Source organism: Carassius carassius, chromosome 9 (genome assembly GCF_963082965.1).
Source record: "Carassius carassius chromosome 9, fCarCar2.1, whole genome shotgun sequence".
Lineage (NCBI taxonomy): Eukaryota > Metazoa > Chordata > Actinopteri > Cypriniformes > Cyprinidae > Carassius > Carassius carassius.
The window spans coordinates 17,535,616-17,561,183 of record NC_081763.1 but is presented as its reverse complement, the minus strand read 5'-3'; the positions used below and the strand labels follow the sequence as shown (position 1 = coordinate 17,561,183).

At 37.6% G+C, this 25,568-nt stretch overlaps 3 protein-coding genes across 4 annotated transcripts in view; all 3 read left to right on the top strand.

Moving 5' to 3' along the window:
* The first annotated feature begins 933 nt into the window (after nucleotides 1–933).
* On the top strand, nucleotides 934–3,387 carry LOC132148590 (G1/S-specific cyclin-D2-like). Its single transcript, XM_059557288.1, has 4 exons — nucleotides 934–1,269; nucleotides 2,053–2,268; nucleotides 2,370–2,690; nucleotides 2,814–3,387. The coding sequence occupies exons 1-4, from the start codon at nucleotides 1,060–1,062 to the stop codon at nucleotides 2,964–2,966; spliced, it is 900 nt and encodes a 299-aa protein (XP_059413271.1). The 5' UTR covers nucleotides 934–1,059; the 3' UTR covers nucleotides 2,967–3,387.
* A 608-nt stretch (nucleotides 3,388–3,995) lies between these two features.
* On the top strand, nucleotides 3,996–8,720 carry LOC132149120 (nucleobindin-2-like). Its single transcript, XM_059558067.1, has 13 exons — nucleotides 3,996–4,126; nucleotides 4,427–4,550; nucleotides 4,639–4,746; nucleotides 5,562–5,694; nucleotides 5,790–5,893; nucleotides 6,236–6,421; nucleotides 6,534–6,624; nucleotides 6,704–6,762; nucleotides 7,044–7,136; nucleotides 7,484–7,573; nucleotides 7,655–7,828; nucleotides 8,110–8,236; nucleotides 8,320–8,720. Exons 2-13 carry the CDS (start codon nucleotides 4,437–4,439, stop codon nucleotides 8,391–8,393), a joined length of 1,353 nt encoding a protein of 450 aa, XP_059414050.1. The 5' UTR covers nucleotides 3,996–4,126; nucleotides 4,427–4,436; the 3' UTR covers nucleotides 8,394–8,720.
* Nucleotides 8,721–14,201: 5,481 nt separating this feature from the next.
* LOC132149119 (liprin-alpha-3-like) overlaps nucleotides 14,202–25,568 on the top strand; it is a 38,988-nt gene continuing 27,621 nt past the window's right edge. For both annotated transcript variants that reach the window (XM_059558066.1, XM_059558065.1), the window contains exons 1-3: nucleotides 14,202–14,403; nucleotides 16,826–17,888; nucleotides 23,434–23,535. In XM_059558066.1, the coding sequence (XP_059414049.1) occupies nucleotides 17,556–17,888; nucleotides 23,434–23,535 (435 nt within the window). In that variant the 5' untranslated portion in view covers nucleotides 14,202–14,403; nucleotides 16,826–17,555. The remainder of the gene's footprint in view (nucleotides 14,404–16,825; nucleotides 17,889–23,433; nucleotides 23,536–25,568) is intronic.

Sequence of the window (25,568 nt, the reverse complement as noted above, 5' to 3'; positions counted from 1 at the left end):
AATAGGTGCTTAATCTTTAGAAAATGTTGATCTAATTGTATTAATATTATATGAATTATGTTTTCTATTCTATATATATATATATATATATATATATATATATATATATATATATATATATATAGTATGATATAATAACAATTCAATTAAACAGACATGATTTAAACCATTAAAAAATATTTGGTGGTTTTCATTGATAAAATTCTATTTTAAGCTTAAACTTAAGAAATTAGATTGTGTTTCAACATAGGGTTGATTGGTTCAGCTTTGACTTAATTATTAAAAATAAACTTGAAAAATGAAAGACTTGCTGCTTTTTTAATGCCAAGTTAGGTTAGATAATAGTTTATCTAACATTTCTGATGGGTGTCACGAGACAAAAATGGCATTTATGTCTCTAATGCTATAAAGTTATGAGAACACATTTGTGGAGAAGGCCTAAAAATCCATGACCCTCAACCACTAGCAGGACTTTTCCAGAGTCAAATACATCAATGTCCATGAATTACTGCATATGCAGTTTTAAATCTTTATTTGATATATAGATGTGTAAATGTAATCCCACCATCTTTATCTGATACCCTTCACTGTCAACAAACATCCAAGTCTTATTGTTAGTCATTCCCATTGTCACAGCATGGTGATGACCTCTTTCTCTCCTCTCTCTCTCTTTTCTTCGCTCAGTGACGGTGACAAGCTGTTGCTGTGTCCCTCTGGGCGACTTCCTCTCTTGTCTGCGCTCCTCTCTCCTCCCTCTCTCTCTCTCTCCCTCTCTCCACCTGTTGATGCCATTGTTGTTCAGCCAGCGTTGTGGACTTTTTTCTTTACTCCACTCATTTTACACACCCCTCATTTATTCCTCACTTTTTTCTTCAGCAGCCACCCTTTCACTCACAGCATATAAAAGCAGACTGAAGAGAGAGGGCAGTTGAGAAACGCACACAGACACTCACTCACCAACACACATTAAAACCCAAGCACTTTCAAGAGGTCAAGGAAGTTTGCACGAACTCTTTTACTCGGGACCAAGACTTCTGAGACACACTGCTGGCAGGAGGGATGTCTGTGTCTCTGTGGTGTGAGGAAGTAGAGGGCCAGGACAGGACTCAGTCTCCGGTCCGAGCCCCATGGGACCCCAGCGCCTCCGGACTGAGGGTTATTCAGAGACTTCTGCAGTCAGAGGAGAGATACCTGCCGTCTCCTCTCTACATCTCTCTCATCCAGAGAGAACCACAGCGCAGAGAGGAACTGGCCAAGTGGACTATGGAGGTAGTTTTTACATGCTAAACACCAAAATCCAGTGTTTAAAGTCAAATATGTTGTTCATGTTTTTAATATCAGTAATTTCATGTTTTTTTTTCACAATTCAAAATACAAGGTCAAATTAATTATTGAAGTTATAAACAAAAGTTTTAAAACAGAGATTAGTAGAGTTTTACAAAAAATTAAGAAAAAGAAAAAAAGTTTTTCTGCTTAAATTTTATATTGATTTAATATTTTACTTAGATGTTTTTTTTTTTTTACGTTTTTTTCTCTCAGTGTATACTGAAACCCTTAAACTAGGGATTGCCAAATTGTGGTTAGATTTATGTGAGTTGCTGAAAATCTAATAATTAATTAAATCATCAAAATATAAAATTAAAATAAATAAATAAATAATAACCGACTATCACATAAGTGACGTTTTGAGCACACAGGCTCTTCATCAGAAAATGTAAAGTTTTAAACCCACATGCCTTTGTACAAATCACAGTACACAAAAAATAGCATAAAGCCATGAAAAACAAAAACACTAAAAAATAAATAAATACAAATAAACATGAAAGTCTAGTTCTAAATATACAACAGTAATGATAATGTCAATATTACCTGCATTTATAACCCTAAAGGAAAATATACTTTAAATAGCTAATTAACTGAGGACTTCAGATCAAGATGAAGCATACTAACTGAATGACAAGGACAAAGTTTCTACAGTCATTTATATGTTTGCCTTGACTATAAGGGCTTTTTGTGTTGCTGTTGAAATCTTCCTCTTCTGTGTTTTCATAGGTGTGCAGTGAATGTGACTGTGATGAGTCTGTATTTCCCCTGGCTGTCTCTCTTCTGGATCGATATCTGTCGTCCACTCTATCCCTGCCTGTGTCTCCCTCCTGTCTGGCTGCAGCTTGTGTCCTGGTGGCCTCAAAACTGACCGAAACTGACACAGTTAGTGCAGATACTCTCTGTGCGGCAGCAGAGTACCACTTTCTCTCATCAAACCTGCGGGTGATTGTTTTTTTGTTTTTTTTAATTGTAAATTAAATAATTGAAGTGTATAGTTTTGGCATATACACAGACAGTACTAGTCAGTATGCTCACTCCAACAGGAAATGGAGCGTGTGGTGCTGGCGACTCTGAGGTGGGATGTGGCAGCAGTGACCCCTCAGGACTTTATCCCACACTTCCTGCGCACTCTTGGGGAACTCAGGGATGGGGACGTGCGCACAGGAGACTTCGTCGCAACGCTGCGGCGCCACAGCGATACACTTGTCGCCTTGTGTGTGTGTGACTCGCGCTTTCTGGGAACTCCTCCATCACTGGTGGCAGCGGCTGCACTGAACTCTGCCCTGCGGGGTCTGAGGACCAAGAGTGCGGGAGAGATGAGTGTCATGACCTCTGCCCTGGCCACACTCTGTCAGACTGATGTGGTGAGCGAATATTTGTCTGAGACAGCGTAACATAAAACAACAATAATTATCATGTTTAGAGAGAGATAGAAAATGATTATTGTTGTGTTCCCGCTTGATAACTCCTGCTTCTGGTGCCGACAGGTGCTGCTGCAGTGCTGCACTGAGCAGATAGAGGGCGCTCTCCGCGAGAGACTGAGGAGCGGAGCACAGCAGGAGAAAGACGAGGATGAGGATGAGGATGATGAAGAGGAAAGAGCCAGCACACCCACAGACCTAAGAGAAATAGACTTTTAATACAGGGTTAATTAATTCATGAGGGATATTTATCGCGTCTCACTTTTATTTATCAGTAAAACTGATTTAAACACAATGTGACATTTATGTTTTTGTCTTATGTAACTTCTGAAGTGATCTAATTTATAATAATTTGTATTTATTTGTTTGAGGGATTACGATTTACGTGTGCCATATTTATTAACTTCTGTTGCCATAACTGTAATTGTGACTTTTTATGCTTTTCAGGTTTACCCTTTTGAATTTATGTATTACATTTCTACGTTTTGTATTATCGTGTTATTTATTGTGTGTGTGCACATTTTTATATTTAATTTATTTTGTTTGTCAGTGTTTCAGCCTGTTTGTAATCAAAGTGTTGGATAAAAACGAATATCTATTTTTAGAGGTAATTAAAATAAAGTGTCTATGTTTGCCAACAGTGTGCATCTCTCAAAGTCCATTTATACAACAACAGATGACAAGACAGAAAGAAAGAAAGAAAGAAAGAAAGAAAGAAAGAAAGAAAGAAAGAAAGAAAGAAAGAAAGAAAGAAAGAAAGATAATGCTGCAAGGCCTTCTAAAAATGTAATTAGTTAAGATTGTCAAAGTCCATCTAGCATAATTAAAATATGAAACAAAGCAAGCAAGAAAGAAAGACACTGTGCAAGATCTTCTAAAAACTAATTTAATCAATCTTGGTCCTTGAGTTTTACAAAGTGTTAGTGTATAAATATAATGATAATTATTATTATCATCATCATCATCTTTATTATTATTATTATATTATAATTATTATTATTATTATTATTACGTAAATTATAAAAATAGAAAGATTATAGAAAATAGAAATTATTTCTTTACATGCAAATAATTTGTTTTGTTTAGGTCCACTTACAATATATATATATATATATATATATATATATATATATATATATATATATATATATATATATATATATATATATATATATATATATATATATATATTAACTAACGGTGTAACAGAGACAAAATACTGTAGGTTCATATCATAGGTTCATATTTGCAGAAAGCGTCGCATTTGGATTGCGTCATAATTCCTGGCCGCGCTTGTTTTTGAGGCACAGAGGCAGTGACGCTGAGTAATTTGTAGTCGGAGGTTTTCACTCACCGCTCAAACAGGATCTGACTCTGTGGTAAGAAAACTTGCCGTTTATTTGATTTAGACTATAGACTTTCAGACCAGACGACTCTATAGGCGTCTGTAGCTGTGTGTGACTGTTTTTCTCATGAAGTTGTATCTGTTGTGAAATATGTTCCGTGTTTTTTTTCGCGAACTGTTCCTTTCCTCGGCTGTTCTCTCTCTAATCATGATCGATGTGAACATCTATAAATAAACCTGTTTGTTTAAAGAGACCGCTCTCTCTGTCTCTAAAAACATAAGCTGATGCTTCTTTTGTGTGACAGTAGATGTTTTCCAATCGATGTATACACAGGTATCCCAGGATGACTGGGGGCGTGAAGGTGCTGCTGCTTCTGTCTCTGTGTCTCGTGGTGTGGGCAGTGCCAATAGAACGCAACCAGGACCCTCCCGAGGAGGAGAAACCAGAGGAGAATGCGGTAACACTGGTCTCAAATTTTGCTCCGGCTAGAGCATTAATCATTTTGCTCAATAATCACATATTTTGACTTTATGTGCATATCTCAGGATACTGGTCTGTACTATGACCGTTACCTCCGAGAGGTGATCGAGGTGCTGGAAACAGACCCTCACTTCAGAGAAAAACTCCAGTCTGCCAACACAGATGACATCAAGGTAAAGCACAACAACAATATGGCTCCAGATGGAAGAGTCCCAGTCCTCTTCTTTATATAAAATAAGGTATAAGTGTCCTTCAAGACAGACCTGCCAGAAGCTCAGAGAGTGAGTTATAAAATGCTTCTGTAGAATTTACAAATAAGTGTGATTTCAGCTTCATTTTTAATCTAGTTTGTCACATACTCTCACAAACTACTTATTTTTCAATTATTGATTGTATCATTATTCTTTTATATAATTTTAGTTGCGTAGATCTCATGAAAAACATTTAAGTACACAGTCTTGTTTTGCTTTAAATTAAAGTTTGTAATGCGATTCATCTCCGTGCTGGTTCATGGTTTAAAAGCTCCTTTTTTATTTAAGGACTTTATTATGAACTCTTTATGAAGGATTTTTAAATTAATTTTAATAACATGTTTTTTTTTTTTTTTTTCATTTTTAACATTTTATAAATTACATATTGCATTCATATTTTTATTATTTTATGTAATTTGAGATGTGTAGGTCATTGCTTCATAAAAGACATTAAGTACATAGAAAGTCTTTTTCTTAAAATTCCATGCTTGTTTGCTTCAAATTAAAGATTGTAATGTTGTGATTCATCTCGTTCCTGGAGCTGGTTTGTTTGGTTCATGGTTCGATAAATCTTATATTTATATATATATATTTTTATGAAAAAAAAAATCCTTTTGGAGAACATGAAGAAAATACCAAATATGCAGTATGTCTCTTATGCTGTTTTGTCTTTGAGCATTGAAGTTTTTATAATTTCATCGGTACTTGAAGTCCTTATTGGAAGGATACTGTTTTAGAATGGACGCCTCAGTAAGGAGTTGGATTTGGTGGGTCACCATGTGAGGACGCGACTGGATGAGCTGAAGAGGCAAGAGGTGTCCCGCCTCAGGATGTTGCTGAAGGCTAAACTGGACAGCACCAACACACAGAGTGAGTGTGTTTATGTGTTACTCGAGTGATTCTGCTGGGCAAGAAAATCTGTTGACGTGACTCCGCATGTTCACACAAATGCTTTGTGATTGCAGGTGTCCAGATGGATCATGCCTCCTTGTTGAAGCAGTTTGAACATCTGGACCCTCATAATCAGAACACTTTTGAGGCTAAAGACTTGGAGCTGCTTATCGTTACGGTAACACGCATTCCTAACATGCCATAATGTGAATTTGCAAAAAAACATTTAAAGGGGGTTTTTAGCTGGCTTTTTTAATTATAATTTTATACTGTTGTCTGAGGTCCACTTATGACATTCAAGTGGTTTTCACATTCAAAAACATCAAAATCGCTAAGTAATAGACTATTTTCTACCCTGGTTTTGAGGCCGGCTCAAGAAACGCTCAGTTTTTATGGGTGTGACGCATTGAAGACTTGGAAGTAATAATAATAATAAATAATAAATTCAACTTTATAAAAATAAAGTGAAGAGTCATACCCAAATTTTTTATTTTTATTTTTATTTTTTTGTGCTTGTTAGGCCACTAAAGATCTTGAGAATTATGATGCAGAACGTCATGAGGAGTTTAAGCGCTACGAGATGCTGAAAGAGCATGAGAGGAGGGAGTACCTGAAGAGTTTGGACCAGGAGAAGAGAGAGGAAGAGGAGAAGAGAATCCAGGAGCTGAAAGAAAAGCACCGACAACATCCTAAAGTTAACGCTCCGGTGAGGGGGCGAAGAAAGGGAGATGTATAGATAGATAGATAGATTAAGATGAGCTGCTTAGCACATTTGCTAAGTAAAACATTCTTCTTTTACTTCCTTTTCATCCTTTCAGGGAAGTGTGGATCAGTTGCGGGAGGTCTGGAAAGAGACCGATGGGCTTGACCCACAGGAGTTCAATCCCAAGACATTCTTTAAGCTCCACGGTGAGTCTTTTCATCCTTAAGCTGTCCACAAGCAGCCGTTTTACAAGGAAAATAAATGTAATCATGTTTTCTCTCTTAGACACGAATGGTGACGGAGTGTTGGATGAGCAAGAGCTGGAGGCCCTCTTCACAAAAGAGGTAATGTTTCACCTTTGAGGTCAGTGAATCACTGCAATCTGCTATTGACTGGGATGGAAGCCTCTTTATGCTGTGACTGAGTCAGCAGTTAAGACTGTAGTGGGCTCTAATGGCTGTCCCGAGTTAAACATCATCAACATAGGAATCCATAATCGCATGTTTGATGAAGCTCATAAAAGCTGTTCTTGACATGCAGAAAATGAGCGAATGGTAATGCCTGAAAAGGTGCAAACTGTTACTCTCTTTCCGATGTTTTCATCTTTTCTTTTTTACTGTCTTAGCTGGAGAAGGTGTATGATCCTAAGAATGAAGAGGATGACATGATGGAGATGGAGGAAGAGAGGCTAAGGATGCGGGAACATGTCATGCAAAACGTAAAAATCTTACTGAGTGTGTTGAGTGTAAAAAAAAAAAAAAAAAAAAAATGTTATGCTCATAAAAGCCTAAATGCTATGTTTGCATGAAATTTTTTTGAATGTAATGAGTGTGTCTTTCACCTTCAGCTTTTTAACACATTCACAATGTGTGGAGAAGCAGTGACTCCATCCGTTCTGTTCTTTCAGGAAACACGAGATGAACAAATAATCATTCTTTTAACTGATTTAAAATGTTCACTGCATTACTTTTTTTAATTAGTTGCTTCAGTTCTTTTTTAATTACCTTTAAACCGTTGACTTTTAAAATAAGCTTATTCCTCGCTCGCTGCTTCCTCTCACTGCAGGTAGATCTCAATCGTGATCGACTGGTCAGCCTGGAAGAGTTCCTCAAATCTACGGAGAAGAAAGAGTTTAACAACCAAAATGAATGGGAGGTTAGATGCATGTCCCACTTTATTATACTGTCTTTACATGCCAGTGTTTTGTGCCAACTCATTATCTTTCTACACTTCAAGACACTGGATGATACAAAGCCAGTGTACACCGAAGAGGAGCTGCAGCGCTTTGAGGCAGAACTTCAGGATAAGGAGATGGAGCTTGGCAGAAGAGCGGAGAAATTACGACAGGAGCAGGAACTTCTCCAAGAGAGAAGCAAAGCTCTAGAAGCCCAGAAACGAGAATATCAGAAGGTAAAAGACTGCTTTCAGATGGTTCCCACCCTTTTCTTGGGTTGTGTTTATGTAATTTGCATAGCTGTATAATTTCTTGCTAATATTACAAATTTTCTTTGGTAAGAATGTTTGTATAATATTAAAAAATAGTTGTTTATGAATTATATACTAGTAACTAACAATTACACTTATTTATATTATACATGTTATATGAATTTAAGTTCATTGTTTTATAATTGTATTTTTGTATAGATTATTTTGATGCCAGAGAACTGAGAGCTTGTTTTATTTCTAATCAGGCAGTAATGGAGATGTCACAAAAACAAATGGAGCAACAGGCAGTGAACAGACAGCCCCCCTCAGGTCCTAACGGAGAGCTCCAGTTTCAAGAAGAGATGCAGAAACTCGCAAATGAAGACAGTCAAGGTGAGAACATTGAAACTGACTCTGTTTACACTATGAAGGTGAATGTTTCAGTATGGTGAACATCGGCTGTTTGTATTTTTTAGTGGTGAAAGTCCCAGTCGCTCAGAATAACCTGCCAGCTGACCCACCACAGAATCTGCCTCAGCACACCTCCTAACACATACACACTTCTACCTGATCTAAAAGTGTCCACAACCCGCCTCTTGAATTGTACAGAGCACATACACATACAAGCCTACTGACTTAACCTGTTCTTATTCTATTCTCTTAGCATTACATAACCAGACAAGAACAACAATTAGCAGGATACACTCCTCAAATACACACTCGAGGTGTTTTCTGCTTCATATTTAACCAAATATGCTCAAATCTTTAATGCAGTGGCATCAATCTAGATGGTTCGCTTGTTTCCTTCTAAAGAATGGCTAATATTGTATATGTGGCTTTGTGTGTCAGGGTTTTGTTACTTTTGTCCTGGTTTCAAAGTTTAGAGCCTTGCTTGCTTCTAGACTGGAATAATGTGTTTAACTGGTGGTTCACATTATGTAAGAAAAACCTTATAGACAAGGCTTTCTGATTTAAGGTTTCAAGTAGACTCGGGACGGGCACAGAACTGTAAATCAAACATATTCACATACAGTGATGTGCAATGAATCTACTTTTTTCTGTGTAATATTAAATCTCACTGATTCCATGACAGTATTTCTTCATTCATTTAATAAAGGATATTTAAGAAAATATGCAACTGTCGGATTTTAAATCCTGTATAATAATGTGGTTTGTATTAAAGGGATGTTAAAGAATTGTAATTCTGTCATCATTTACTAACCTAACTGAATGGCTTAACAATCTGTCTGTAGAGTAAAAGTCAAAACAACAATGAACCCCACTGATTTTGCCTGGACATTGAAATGTATGGAGAAAAACAAAAACTTAAATTTTTCAAACGACGGCAAAGAAACTGCAAGTAACACATTTATTAAATGTTACATACTCCAAACTCCGATATAGTTTATTCACAACCTCCAAAAATGTTTTTTTTTTTCTTTTTTATATATAAAGTAATAGTAAATAATGATACAAATTAAATTTTTTGGTAAAATTTTCGTTTTCTTTAACACAACAGATATTTCAAGATTATAGTGTTATGCATTGCTTTAAATATGTTTGATCATGTGTAACATAGCAAAAATCCAAATTACTGGGTCGATAAATGACAATGAACTTTAAATTCAAATTGTGATCTGCAACAAAACCATCCATATGATGACTCAGCCCATTTTGTTTCTAAACTAAACTAATTCCTTAGCTCCAAATGTCAGTTAGAGCTGTTCTGCTTCTCTCTTTCAATAAATCAATTTGTTTTAGTTTTTTTTTCCATCTCTGTGAAAGCTGGTTGTGACAGCGGCATTGTTCTGAAGTATTCACTGATCTGTGTTGAGTGTTATTTGCTCACACTCCTTGCCACATGGCACATACTTGCTGTAAATTCCATTCCAGTTCTGTCAGACACTGCCTAACCCCAGTGACCTTAATGCTCCGCCTCTTCTGCTGCAGCTGTCACCTTTCACTTACACTAGTCTCTAATGATGCTACTATTGGTGTGTAAATAATCTCCCTCCACACAATCAGTGCAGCGATCTGAAACTAAGTGCTGTCCACATATTTAAACATTTCTCACAGGGATTGTTTACTTGAGGGTTTTTGCCACTAGAGATTTTCTAAGGGATAGTTCACCCCAAAAAATCCAAATCTTTATGACTTTACTTCTTGCTGTGGAACATAAAACGATGCGTTTATTGTATTTATCTGTTTGTTTATTTTGCGTACAATGAAAGCCAGTGAGGTCCCATGTTGGTTTGGCAAAATAAAACAAATAAATAAAATGATACTTTATTTACAGATTCAAAAGTTACTAAATAATGATTTAATACTAAATGAATACTGAATAATAATGAGTGAGATTCATCAAAAATAAGTGTGTTAAGAAAGTCAATTATGATATCATGTAGACCTAAGACATAACTGTCAATAAAAACCAACCCTTATATCTGTTTTCATGCATTTAATTCATTTAATTTTCCTTTGTGACAAACAAAGTCAGGTTTTGCTTCAGTTTGGTGTTTTTTCACAAGGACAGGGAACTCTGTTAAGCAGCAAACGGAGGAAGGAATTATTTGTTGAATTCTGTAGCTTGTAAAAGACAAGAGTAATATAATAAAGAGCCAAGAAAGATGACTCAGAGACTGTGGGAAGAGTCTGATGAAACGAGTACTTGCTTTGGATAGTGTGAAAGAGGGCTTCTGTTCGAGTCATTTGCATCAGTGAGTGGGCTGACTGCTGAATCATCCACTTTTCATAATGCCTCTTTATATATATATATATATATATATATATATATATTTACATTTTTTTTTGTGATACCAACCCTTATGAAGTCAGTAGGTATTTTACTGTGTCTCTGGAGCATGGACTGTCTGGTTTACACATCCTGTTTCTCACATTTGCTTATGTTAGACCCCTAACAATTTCTCTGCTTTTTTCACTCTCACCCTCTTTATCATACATAGTCCGCTATCATGAAGTTTTTCAGGTGTTTTAACAGATTAGTCCACCAGAGAAATGAAAATTATCCCATCATTTACTCCTTTGATTTTCGATACAGTGAAAGTGAATGGTGCACAAAGACGTTTTGTGTTTCACCGAAGTCAGTCATTCATACAGGTTTGGAACAACATGAGGATGATGACATAATTCTTATTTTTAGTTGGACTATCCCTTTAAAATCTTCACTTCTGTGCTGTAGTTTCAGCAGAAGCAGATCTAAGGCAGATGTGGTTCTTGTGGAGGAAAGCGACCATTAGAATCGCACAATAGCTGATTTCTTATTGGACAAGGTATTTGATATTCTGTCTTGACATTCTCTTAATCACATTTGCTACATATCTGCCCTTGATCTTTCCCTCCACTTGTCCTTTCTCAGTCTGTGAGTGATGATAAGAGACAACTAAGCAGTTAACACAGCACTATTATTTAACACTACAGCACCTCAGTGTTTATATGTGGGCCATATTGCAATAGCCTTTATGGACAGGAGAGGGAGCTAAGAGCTCATAAAACTTCCCTCAGCACTTCTAACTCTGTGCCAAACCTACTTGGTTGTCATCCCCTTAATCACGATATCCACATATGAGAAATTTCTGCTGCTTCTGCACCATTATGCGCAGTATTTATCACTCTCTGAGCTGTACGTTCTGACGGCGGTGGTAATGCAGACAATGGATTGCATCCTGAGCATAAAACATTGGTCCTGATGTACTTTCTGATAATGCTCAGGTGATTTTTGGGTCAACACTTTGCTATTGTGTGATAGAACCAAACCGCTCTGCACTTCAGACCACCACCACACACACACACACAGAGAGAGAGAGAGAGAAATTAAATGTGCTGAGTTCACAGGGACAGACGACAGTCTCCCACTGCGATCATCATCTCTAGAGTCATTTACAGGACGTGGAGACAAGGGTATTGTACGCCAAGAAGAACCATAACATACAGAATTCTAATAAATAGTTTGAATGTTAAAAAAAGCACAATGGTTATTAATCTGCTGTTTGGTTGTTTTGTGCATCACATAAATTGACATCTGTGCTCTCTGAAATATAAAGGTTCCACATTTTTATTGATTTATTTTTGTTTGTTCCCCCAAATAATCTTTCTGTGAACCATTTTTTAGTGCAGATATTATTTTAGTACCCTCCCGAGGAATGGAAAAGTTCCATGACTGTTAAAGGTACTTCATGGAACCATAAATGCAGAGAACCTTTATTTTTAAGAGCCTATAAAGAACATTGTGTGGAACTGAAAGATTCCATGAATGTTTAAATGTTCTTAAAGAAAACCTTTGTTTTTAAACCATCAAACCTCTTTGTGGGGTGGGGGTGGGGGGTTATTTGGTGGAAATCAATAGTAACCAAAACTATTTGGTTACCAACTTGCTTCAAAATATCTTCTTTTGTGTTCCACAGAAGAAAATAGAGTTATACAGATTTGAAATAACACGAAGGTGAGCAAAAGATGGCAAAACTGTAAATGTGGGGGTGGACTATACCTAAAAAAATCTTTAAACGTTATGGTTTTCTTAAATTGGAGGCTTTGTTGTGACCATCTGCTCATCCTGAACTTTTCTTGTACCCCATGAGGACTACGGTTGGTTATATTCCAGTGTACCTCAGCAGTGTCCTCTCCTTATCTCTTTTCCTAAGTGCACACTGGCTCGAAAAGCTCTGATGATGCAGCTGTAAAAGACACTCTGATAAACACCATGTTGCCATGTATTCGGGTATGTTATGTAAAATGCCATATGAAGTCCTGCCATGCTTTGGGGGTTTTCAAAGTAGAAAAGCTAAGAAAATATCAATTGAGGCATTTTTCAAAGCAGAAATCCCACACTGTATTCTTGTGCAGCAATGGCTCCAGCTGCAAGTTATACCATGGCACAACTGTGTCTTTAAATCCTCTCCTTGTGCACAACGATGACATCATCCTCTAAAAACACATTACGTCATCCCTTTCGGGACCCTTCTCATAGCTCCACCCTGCTCTCCCCCTGTTTTACTGGCGTTTATCAACGCAGAAGCCCTCCTCGTCGTCTGGTTTATTGGTGGAGGACTCTCCGGTGTCTGTTTTTCATTGGCTTGCAGTATTTATGCCCGTGGCCTCCGCCACTCAAGGGGCTCCTCGGCTCAAGGCGCGTCTCGCGGGTCATTTGGTTTTCCTCAAGCGCACGCACTACGTCATGCGGATAGCTTCTTATTGTGATTATCTCATGACTAGATATAAAATATTGGGTATAGGCTACATCACAAATTATTTGCATTTTTGTAGAAGAAAGGTTTTCTCCACCGAACGAGTCATAGGGTGTCTGAGCAGAGTTTGAAACTTTTCCAAATGCAGTCAAAGTAAGGTGGTGTTACAAACAAGACTACTATTTTTACTTTTTTAAATATAAATGTTTCGACTGCATTTTCATATGTGTCAGTGGCTGAACATGAGTAAGTTTGTTATTAAATTAAGTTAGTGTGCGCTAAATGTGAACAAACGCACATCTCTAGCTGCGCCACTCGTGCGCTTTCAGATATCGGACGGGAAAAAAGCTTGTAGCCTAATTATAAATGTAGAAATCCTTTGTTTTGTTTAAAATGTCTTTAAGGTGTTTAACGGTTAGTTAGCTATGCTAGATGTGACAAAAGACAATTTAACATGCACTAGAGTAATATAGGCTACTGTGCAAATTAAAGCTGATGGAGATGTCTATAGCCTAAACGTCGACCGAAGTCTTTATATAATATACACTTTATATTTACATCAGTTTGACCACTGGTGCAATAGGCTACTCAAGTGTGTTCTTGTAAGATGTGTAGCCTGTATTTAAATAGATATTTTTAATAAACATTGTGTTTCATAGAGTAGCCTAATTGGTTTTGCTAGAAAAAAATTATTTCGACAAGGAGTAGATGCAAAATATTTAACTCTAAACACAGTTATCGTCAATTTAACATTTGAAAACCCAATAAAAGCCGCACTTGAGTGATGATGCAATGAGACGCTGAAAAAAAATGTGATTGTTAACAAGTGCGGATGGTTTGAGAGCCTCACTACTGAAAACAGCCGCTAGAGGGAGTGGATGTGGCGGCACAGAGAGAGAGCAGACCGACTGCTGAAGCTCTCAGTGGTACCCCGCCAGCGCTGAACCATTTGGACCTTTCGCCCATGAATGCTCATGCACCGCTCTTAAAATAACACGTTCATCCGCTTATGTGCGGAAAAGTGCTGGAGCACAGCAGCCCTAGCAACAGCTCGCGTTTGTGCTCCCTGTGGTGGCGAAGCAGGCTCGAATGTTTCTTTAAGAGCCAGCACCTTTACATCGAGAGGGAGGGAGGGAGGGAGAGAGAGAGAGAGCGAGAGAGAGAGAGATTGGAGTTGTCTGTGGTTAGGTGTAACGTTTGCTCGCTCGGTGCCGTAGTTACATGTGTGAGGAAGAGGGAAGGGGGGAGGCTGATAACTGGGCGAATTCGGCACCCGAAAGCGCTGCGCTCCGATGGGGTCGACGGGGATGAAATGATGATGATGATGATGTCTAGCGTTTACTCTCGACGATGACAACGGTGAGCGGTGCATATTTCAGCATCGCATGCATTTTCTTGTGTATTTTCGCATGTTGGTGTGTGTGATATCGCCCAGCTGTGTAGAAGAGGAGGGGGGTGGAGGACTTGGGAGGAGGGGGCGAGGCGAAAGGATGGGATGAATAGAATAAAACAGCAACATTTGAAGAAATTACACGATGCTTTGTTCGTTAGACTAGTCAAAATGTAATCGTTGCGTTTCGACGGCATGTCCGGTCGCGTATCTGCAGAAGACAGACGGCACATATATATATCATGGTGGAGCAGGAATTCGTCAACACACACATCCAGCCCAGGTTGAGCGCTGAGCGGCGTTTGGGCGAATTGCGAACGGAGCGGTGCTTATTTTATTCTTTTCATCGAGCCATTCATGTTAGTGCGGAATAAACAAGATCAGCAGCATCCAATCACGCACGGGTTCCCTTTAAACGACACCCGTTTCTTCCTCGTCTACGGACACACAAAAAGCGGTGGCCGGCTACATGATCGTTACACACCATGATTTCATTTCCGTATATCATGCGCATCCATTAGCCTCTCGACTATTAGGCTTTACAGAGTCTGTGCATTGTCAGAAGACGAACGGAAAATTAAAGCGTTGTAGGAAACGGTTGCGGTCTATATTGAACGGTTTTGAAATAGGTGTGTGTCGGAGAAAGAGAGGGAGGCAGAAAGACGGAGGGACGGACAGACAGACAGCCAGAGAGACAAAACAAACTGAACTGGGTCTAGATTTGAATGTTCTGCATGACAGTCGCAGAATCGAGGCTGGTACAATGTGTTTATTCGCCTCGACGTCGTTAACATTCAAGACTGGGTGTATTTAGCACGATTTGTGGCCTGCGCGAGGAATCACTGCTCTATTGATTCTTCCAAATTCCTGTCGACATTCACTGGAACTGGACTTTCATGCTATTCCCAGATTTCTGTAAGGGGGAAACCCGATGGTTACAATGTAATTTTTAGTTTGATGCTCCCCAATGTGTCTGCCACCATCTAGTGCTGACTCCTGTGTCGAAGAGCCGAGTGATTTGAGTGCTGAGTCCATGTCTCTCACTCGGTGCTTTTACATGCACGGGGATATTCTGATGTGCATAAAAATTTGGTCATACTGTGATTAGGCAAGGGTCATGCCAACACATTGATCGCCATAACCAGAATAATCCAGTGTTTTGGTTTCTGGAAATCTTGATTAGATAGCATATGCTTGTATAATTAAGATTTGTGGGTCGTATTCCGAATATCGACTGTAACTGAACATTCCTTTTTATCTACGTCCATGCAAGGTAATTTCTGATATCAGATATAAACAACTTAAGTATTTTGAGAAATTAAACACTTTTTCATTTCTAATGAAGATTTTATAAGATTTAAAGAATCATCATGGCTTATATTTGTAAGAGTCTCGTGACCTCTATTTCGCAAATCATAGCTTTTGAGTTGAATAAAATTACTCTTCAAAATGACTAAAGTGCACTATAAATGGCTCAAGAAAACAGAAAAAATGTTCAGGATATGCTGATATGTCACTATTTCAGAAGCATATGGAAATCTGTTTTCAGAATAAAGGCTTACCCGGAATATGAATCAGAAAGTTATTATGTGCATGTCAATGATGTCACGGTCAAGACTGGCATATTACTTTTAAGCAGTACTGTCTTTAATCACAACAGGTTTTAAAGCTTTAAATGATCAGTAGCCCTATTCGGATGGGACTATTTTTCTAAACTACGTTTGAGTTTCGATTCTTACCACCTGACGTCTGCGATTTTCATGTACCAATTCGGACGGGACTAACATCTCCATGTTTATTACAGAGGTGGGAGGGTCTGTTTTGTGCATCTGGGCATCACAGAGATCACGCATTCCATGTGCGTGCATTGCATATATTCATTCGGATTGATTACCATTAGTATTATTATGCAATATATACTAAATGGCTAGTATAGCAAATCCATGTAAATGTGTGGTTTCTTTAGTTTAACTTGTTTTCCTTTTTTTTTATAGTAGGCTAATCCCATGTTTAAATGTTCATAAAGGTACATCTGCAATTAAACAGGACATTTCATTCCCCACTTATCTATCCCAATGCATTAAAAAGCATGGTTTATTTGTAATCACAAAAGTAAAATGTCATAAGAGTTGCTCTCCAAAGTCTTTTTGGTTTTGTTTATTGTATTATTTTCTCCATGTATACTGTCTTGTCTTTCCCTTTTTTGGGCTCCCAAGAGTCAATAAAAGTGCTATTGTAAAAAAAAAGTCTACTGGGAAACTTGCTGTTTTAAAATGGTTTGCTCAGAGACTGTGAATTCACTGGATTGGATGCATAATGCTTCATTTCTTCATATCTTGCCCAGCTTTGACCATTTGTGCTAATGTCACTCTCCTTTATTTCCCTCTTCAGCTCTCCTTTACTTGAAGTTCGAACCCATTGGGTAGAAGACTGTCCTCGATGCCCACCCTTCCTTTTCCCCAATCCAGTCCCTGCGACCCAGTGACTTTCCCCTCCTACTTTCTCCTTCCACTTTTGTCCCACCTGAGACCACGCCCTGCTGCTCCACCCAAACGCACCCAAGCCAAGGATTTTGAATAGCACATACTAAGAGCCAATCAGGAGCCTTGAAGCCATTCAGGAAATAGCAACACAACTCATGAATCTACATGAGCACTGAGGAAAAAATAAAGGAAAAGCTGTGGATAATAAACTCATTGTGAAGAAGACAACTCTAACGGTATATGTCCACCCTTGAAGAAGAGCACAGCAATTAGGAGATTCCACACGGAAAGGTTGAATAGAGGCTGAATTCAAACAGACACTCACTGAGGGACATGATATAGAGGAAAAGAAAGAGAGAACAACTGCACGCATAGTATAACATATCTGCAATACTCACATTCCCACACACATTACAGACTCTTAAGGCACACGTTCTTACCATAGACCAGACACTAATCCACCCGAAACACCCGCATGTGAATGACAAGTTGTTTATCTGTGTGCCGTAGGCTCTCAGGCACACAAACACCATCAGATTCACAGTCCCACACTGTGATCCTCGCAAATTGCTCTTTTTGTAGGGCCAGTACATACACACACTCGCCCTTAAACTCTCACACCTGTTCACGGCCTCAAGATGATGTGTGAGGTGATGCCCACCATCTCAGAGGACGGCCGGGGTGGTGGTGGAGGAGGCCCGTCCTCTCCTGCTGGAGGTGGTGGGGGTATGGGGGGCGGAGCAGGGGGCATGGGTGGTGGCTATGGGGGCCGGGAGGCCCGCGGTGGAGACGAGGGGGGGAGCACTGGAAATCTGGAGTCTCTGATGGTGAACATGCTGACGGAGAGAGAGCGGCTGCTAGAGAGTCTCAGAGAGACCCAGGAGAGTCTCGGCACGGCACAGCTACGTCTGCGAGAGCTGGGTCACGAGAAGGACTCGCTACAGAGACAACTCTCCATCGCACTGCCACAGGTACGCATCAGGGATCCTCTACGTAAATACCACCTTTATTTGGAGTAACATGTTTTAAAGGAATACTAGGGGTTCAGTCAAAGTTACATTGTTTGCTCAAATGACAGTGTATGGGGCATATAATGGATTGCTACAAAAAATATCTCTGCTACTTTTATAAAAAAAAAAATTAAAAAATGCAAAATCTTAGTGAGGGACTTACAGTGGAAGTAAGTGTAAACATTAAAATACTGATTACTGAGAAAGACAAAAACACAAGATGTTAACATGATTTTATTGTGAAAAGGTCACTTACTAACCTTTTCTGTGTAAAGTATATCCAATTTTACGATGTTCCCATGACAGCACAACATCACAAACAAACAAATGTCTACAAAAATGATGTTTTAAATATATTTACAGTACTAATCAAGTAATACACAATTTTTAACAGAGGAATTGATATAAGTGCTTTCGCAAAAATGTAGCTTTAAAATTAGGTCCTGTTGTCTTCCATTGTAAGTTTCTTGCCAAATGAGCATAATTCTGTTTACAAAAAAGATCCACTGTTTGTTTTCAGTAGCCTAGGAATGTATAAAGCACAGTTGAACAGAAGTCACTTTCTAATCAAGCAGTTTTCTGTTTGTTCAGCACGGCAAATGCACGTGACCAACCTGAAAATGAGCAAAATCTGCATTCACATTTCCCCCCCTTGTGCAAAATTCACAAGGATTCTGATTAAAATGACACTAGTTTGCGCCCAAATTGTGAGCACGCCATAACATTGTTTTTTTTTTTTAATTTTTAAGATAAGGGCTGAAACTTTTTTGGGGTGATAATTATGACACAAATACTGTCAGTTGAGCTTAAAGGGGGAATTTACTGCTGGAAAGATGGCTTTTAATAAAACCTGCAATATGCAATAGAAACGGGAAAACCCATAATGCACTTTTGATTTTGACGTCACCCCTATTATCTGACTGTCTGTGGACGGGAATATGAAAATGCAGAAGTTCAGTCTTTAGTTTTTGCAAAAGCTCTGGAGCTGTCAAAGGTCTTGAGGTCTTGATGGTCATGGTGCTGGCTTTTGCTGAATTATCACTGATAATCTAGCTGCATGTAACACAGAGCTTATCCATTAACTTGGATTGAACTTGGAATATTCCCTTAAGAATTTGGATGGAATAGTTTGCATGAAAAAAAAACAGGTCATTGAGATGAACCATGTCTGATGATGAGCTGCCAGTGACGTATAAGTGATGTCACACACAGACGGGTGTAAAGAATTTTAAAGAGTCAGAACTGAGCTTGTCTGGTTAGTATCATGTCCGTTGTTAGCATTGGGCAGTCTGTATTCATATTTGTCTGATTTGGCTGACATTTAAGCTAAACTATCTTCTAAATTGCTGTGGGCTTTTCTGGTCATTTTTGGATCAGGTCCTGAACTGTTTGTCTCCTCTGATCTAATTTAAGGTGTTATATATCTTGTTGAGATTATCTGCTTATCTATGAACTTGGCCAATGGATAAATCTGTCAGGCATTACAGTTGTATATGGGCTCAGAACAGTATTAAAATGAATATATATACAAATGCATAACCTTATTCAAATTGAGTTTTGCAAATGATTTTATATTACAAATAGATTTTTAAATCTGCATTAGCAAATCTTCACATTATGGTTGTCACAAATTTTGAGATTCACATATAGATTTCACAAATGATCAACTCAAGTAATCTTTTCTCTGCAATATGTCTTTTTATTGGAGAGTCGTGTCATGTTTAAATGTTACAATTACACAGAAACAAAATTCAAAGTAATACTTTTAGTTTAGTAATTTAAGTCACTCTGTTGCTGGCTTCCTTGCTGCCTGTCACATTATATTTAGTGCTCAAAGACATATAAGTACACTGGAAAATTTGGAGAGTGACACCGACTTTGATTTGTAGTAAAGTGAATCTTCTAAGTTATGTTGTGTGTTTACAAAATAAAGGAGTCGCTTCTAATATCCCAAACTCTCTGGAGCATATGTTCCTAGTGGAGAGAAAAAAAAGTTGCTCTTTGTAAAATATGTGGATTTGAGTCAAATTCAGTTGTCACTACCTGAATTTTCAGGTTGTTCATTTGGTTGCGATGACATGTGAATGTTCCTGTGTAAATGTAACATTTCAGCACATCATCACTCCTTTTCCATTAAAGTGCATTGTACAGCAGAAGGACAACATTGAGTTGAATGTAACTGTATTGATTCATCAACATATTTTTTCATTTCACCATAGATTGAACAAAATGTCATGTATTTTATTACATTGTTTCTAGAAACAAGAAAAACGAAATTGTAATCGTGTAAGAAAGTAATTTAACATATATTCCTTGAAAAAATATCTTCTGCAGTTTTTCATTAACTACATTTTGTCTTATTTACAGGTAAATAAAAAAATACTTTTTTACAAAAGTAATTTTTAAAGTCTGAAGAAAATATACTTGTACCAATGAATTTGTGAATCATAACCTGTAAGAAAAGTCACAATTCCAAGGCGACCCACAAATGTGGGACAATTTGCAAATGCGGATTGAACAATAAATTTTTTCGTCAGTGCATTTGGATATTTATGAATCATGTTTTGTTTATGTGAATTAGGTTACACATTTATGATTCTGTATTTGTGAACATATTCATTTTTATACAATTCTAACTCCATATTTTTATACCAATTAAAGATCAACGTCTGTATCACTGGAAACATTTTGGGATTGTCTGCCACCAACATGTGGCTTGAAATAACAGAGAGACCCATTTTCGGTGGGAATGACTGGATATTTAAGGAGCATAGCAACACAGAGATAGGGAGAATCAATATATATTTCTCTTTCACACACAAACATTTGTTAACACTCTGAAATAAGCAGACACGTATTCAGAGCAGAGATACATTAAGCAGGGTTCAGTCGGTGCATCCCATCAGCATTGGGCATATGATAGAAAAGTGAATCGAGAAAGAGACAAAAAAAAGAGAATTTAAAGCCATTGTTGAGGTCCTTTGAGTCAGTGGAGCCGTAGCGGGAGCTTGAATGAGAGAGCGAAATAAGGCAGGACATTATCACGCAGTTGTGTTTGGCATACTTGTGCCAAACATAATTCTAGTCCAATCTCAGCAAGGTACATTTCCAGAATGCCAAAGTCCTATGGGCCCACTGAGTTACCATCTGTGTACCACTATACCACTCCTAAGCTCAGCCCCCCCATTCCTCCTCTCCTCCTCCTTGCTCCAGCTTCTTTCCCCTATTTTTGCATGTTGGCAGAAAGTAAGGCAGTTAGATATAGACAGGATGCGACGTGACCCACCAAACGCATTCATCATGAAGGAAAGGAAACATGATTGGCCGATTTGAGCTCAGAAGGTACATGCAGCGTGATTGGTCGAGAATTGTGCTTTGCTTGTTAAAGGCCTTTTGATTGGGGTTTGGTTTGTGGAGGGAATGGGATTGCTTAGTAAGATTGGCTCGGATTTAAATCTCCTTTTGTTTTTCTTGAGACGTTGACTTGATTGATCCAGGATTTGAGTCACTTTTAGATTAAGTTATTAGTGCTTCTTTACGTCATCTCGCAAACATATTTAGCATCATCTAAAAAGAAGCCAACATCTGCTCTGCATTTAAATAAATGGACACACCGAGTACATAATTACACATGCAATAGCAGTTTTGTCTGCGTAAGACAGGGAAGGTGTGTGGTGTGTGATTCTTGAGGAAGGTGCCCGATCACATATAGGCAGCTGGACAAAGATGCTGTGGCTTTAGGCTTGCAGTGGCAGCCATGTGAGGCCATATGTCATCTTACACAACATTGTGCTATGAAGACCTTACACCCGAGAGTTGCTCATTGAAGTGTTCAGAATGTGGACTTTGTCATCTGTTCACACAGAAGCAATAAAAGTAACGAATGCTGATTCAGTCTTATATACACACAAACACGGGCTGGTTGCACGATACAAACATTTGGGTATTTATGATACCAGTAACTCAACTAATCAACAGCCTTGTATTACTTATGAAATGATGCTGCAATGTCAATGTTGGTAATTAGCATAGTATCATGTTTTAAAAGTTAATGCATTAACATGTTCAGTTGTTGGATTTGGCCGTTTGTTTGCAGAATGTATATAAAAAGGAGGTAAAGAGGAGGTAAAGAGCTGACATTTTGCAACACTGCTCACAGACTATAAGGCTACAACAAAAACATAACTGCCACAAAACACACGGGAAGTCCAAACAAACTCTCAACTCAATGCAAATGTGCAATAATTTAATAATCTTTCTCTACACTTTTGCAATAAAGTGTTTCCATCTGCTGTCATCTGATGGTCTTCATATTGATGAGAACAGAAATACATTTTAACTTTTGACGATCAGTAAATTCTCTATTCAAAGAGTGTAAATGCCTACTTTTCTTGTGCAGCCTGGAATGCTGATATGTAAAATTATTAAACATGACACATTTTGTGAAGATTCTGTTTCTCTATGTTTCAACAAAAATGATGTAACATGATTTCAACAAGTGATTTTAATGATCTCATGTTAACCCACGAGACGTTCACATCTCACTGCCCAAACTGCTGAACTATGCTGGAGAGCAGTATTTTGTCCTCTGGGTCAGGTAACAAAATGACCAAATGATGGTATTGTCCCACAGTACCTTATTTTGTTTAATTGTACTTCCTTTATTACTATATACTGTGCAACCCTCACAGACACACATTCACCGCTGTCCTCACCTTGTGTTAAGGTGAATAAGCATTGAAAGTTTTTGTATTTTGTAATTGCAGTAGATTTTTTAAACGTTCTGGTCTTTTGTTATTCTTATGGTTTCATTGTTGGGTGGTTACTGCTGTATATAACAGTTGTAATTCTTGTTGTTATTTTGCTTTAATTTCAGACATTTCAAATTCTCATTCAAGTTTTTCATCCGATATTTGTATTTTATTTTAGTTTGATTTCATCAACAACATTTTTAATAGTTTTAGTTAACAATAACATCACTGATGGATGTATATATATATATATATATATATATATATATATATATATATATATATATATATATAGTTTCAAGGTATTGAAATCACTAAGCAAATCCAGTGATTATTTCATCTTGAAACAGCTGAACTTCTTGTATCAGCCTGCAAACACAACTTTTCAGACAGTCTGATATTAAACCCTGTGGGCTCTTACACCTAGTGAAATGTTCTGAAGTCAGCCAATCAGATTAGAGCTTGCCAGATTGAGATATTGTGTGTTTCAGTTGTTTGTATGCAGTGTGTCTCAGACGCTCAGTGAGTCTGTGGGTGGTCCGTGGGCAGGCTGTCTGAAGCCCAGACTACACGGTGGACACATATATGTGTGTTTATTTCTACATTATGTGTGTGTGGTTTGAGTGATCCGTAAATATATTTTAGACTGACCACTGCACTGGATACACACTCTTTGGTTTATTTGTGTTGATTGCTATGAGCCTGTAAAGTTCAGAACAGAGTTAATTTTCTGTTGTGTGTGTGTGTGTGACCAGGAGTTTGCCGTGTTGACCAAAGAGCTGAATGTATGTCGGGAGCAGCTGCTGGAGAGAGAAGAGGAGATTGCTGAGCTCAAGGCAGAGAGGAACAATACACGGGTCAGTAACTCCATAACCATAATCTGTGCGGGTGAAACAGACATCACACTCTTTATATGCCCTGCTTGTGTTTGTGGTTTTGTGTTTAGGGTGTTTGTTTTTGATTAAATGTTTTGGCTGGGGTGCAATATCCTACCTTAACCCTATTTATTTATTTATATATGTATATATATGTATATGTGTATGTGTATGTGTATGTGTATGTGTATATGTATATGTATATGTATATGTATATGTATATGTTTATGTATATGTATATGTATATGTTTGTATATATATATATGTATGTATATATACAGTACAGACCAAAAGTTTGGACACACCTTCTTATTCAAAGAGTTTTCTTTATTTTCATGACTATGAAAATTGTAGATTCACACTGAAGGCATCAAAACTATGAATTAACACATGTGGAATTATATACAAAACAAAAACTGTGAAACAACTGAAAATATGTCATATTCTAGGTTCTTCAAAGTAGCCACCTTTTGCTTTGATTACTGCTTTGCACACTCTTGGCATTCTCTTGATGAGCTTCAAGAGGTAGTCACCTGAAATGGTCTTCCAACAGTCTTGAAGGAGTTCCCCGAGAGATGCTTAGCACTTGTTGGCCCTTTTGCCTTCTGTCTGCGGTCCAGCTCACCCCTAAACCATCTCGATTGGGTTCAGGTCCGGTGACTGTGGAGGCCAGGTCATCTGGCGCAGCACCCCATCACTCTCCTTCTTGGTCAAAAAGCCCTTGATGCCTTCAGTGTGACTCTACAATTTTCATAGTCATGAAAATAAAGAAAACTCTTTGAATGAGAAGGTGTGTCCAAACTTTTGGTCTGTACTGTATATATATATGTGTGTGTATATATATATATATATATATATACACACACACACTGTATATATAATTGGTAACACTTTAGAAAAAGGTTTTATTAGTTAATGTTAGTTAATGTATTAATTAACATGAACAAACAATGACAATTAATAATTAACAATCTTTGTTAATGTGAGTTAATGAAAATACAGTTATTCATTCTTAGTTCATGCTAATTTACAGCACATTAACTAATGTTTACAAGCACAACTTTTGATTTGAATAACACATTAGAAAATGTTGGAATTAACACGAACTAAGATTAATAAATGCTGTAGAAGGATTGTTCTTGCTTAGTTCATGTTAACTAAAGTAGTTAACTAACATTAACTAACGGAACCTTGTTCTAAAGTGTTACCCTATAATCATATGTAGACTAGTTTTCGCAAGGGCTTTGTCTCAGTAAACAGTCAGAAATACAGTGACATAAATATGGGGTGGTGCTAGCGCAGTGGATAAGACACATGTCTTTGGTGTGAGAGACCCGGGTTCGAATCCACTGTGAGACACCAATGTGTTCCTGAGCAAGACACTTAACCCCTAGTTGCTCCAGAGGTGTGTGACCTCTGACATATGTGGCAATTGTAAGTCGCTTTGGATAAAAGCGTCAGCTAAGTGAATAAATGTAAATGAATAAATGGATGTTTTCTGTAGCTGGGTCAAAACTCTTCGATGCATCAAATTAAGATTTTCATTTACTTTTTTTTCCCATTTCAATTTACCCTTATATTAATATTGTGATAACATGTTATCACAAAAGGTCAACTTGATGAACAATGGACTATTTGTTCTGGGAATAATCTGTGTTTTTTTTTTTTTGTAGCCTCTTTGTTGACTTTTTGATGCTTGAGAGTTTTTTTTTTTTTTTTTGGAAAATAAATTTGTACTTTCATTCAGCAATGATGAATGAAATTGATAAAAAAAATTACAGTAAAGACATTTATAATATTCCAAAAGATTTCTATTTTATGCAAAAAAAGCTGTTCTTTTGACATTTTTATTCATCAAAGAATCCTGGAAATGTGTATCACGGTTTCCACAAATATATTAAGCAGCACAACTGTTTCCATCATTAATAATGATAAGAAATGTTTCTTGAGCAGCAAATCAGCATATTAGTATGATTTCTGAAGAATCATGTGACACTGAAGATTGAAGTAATGAT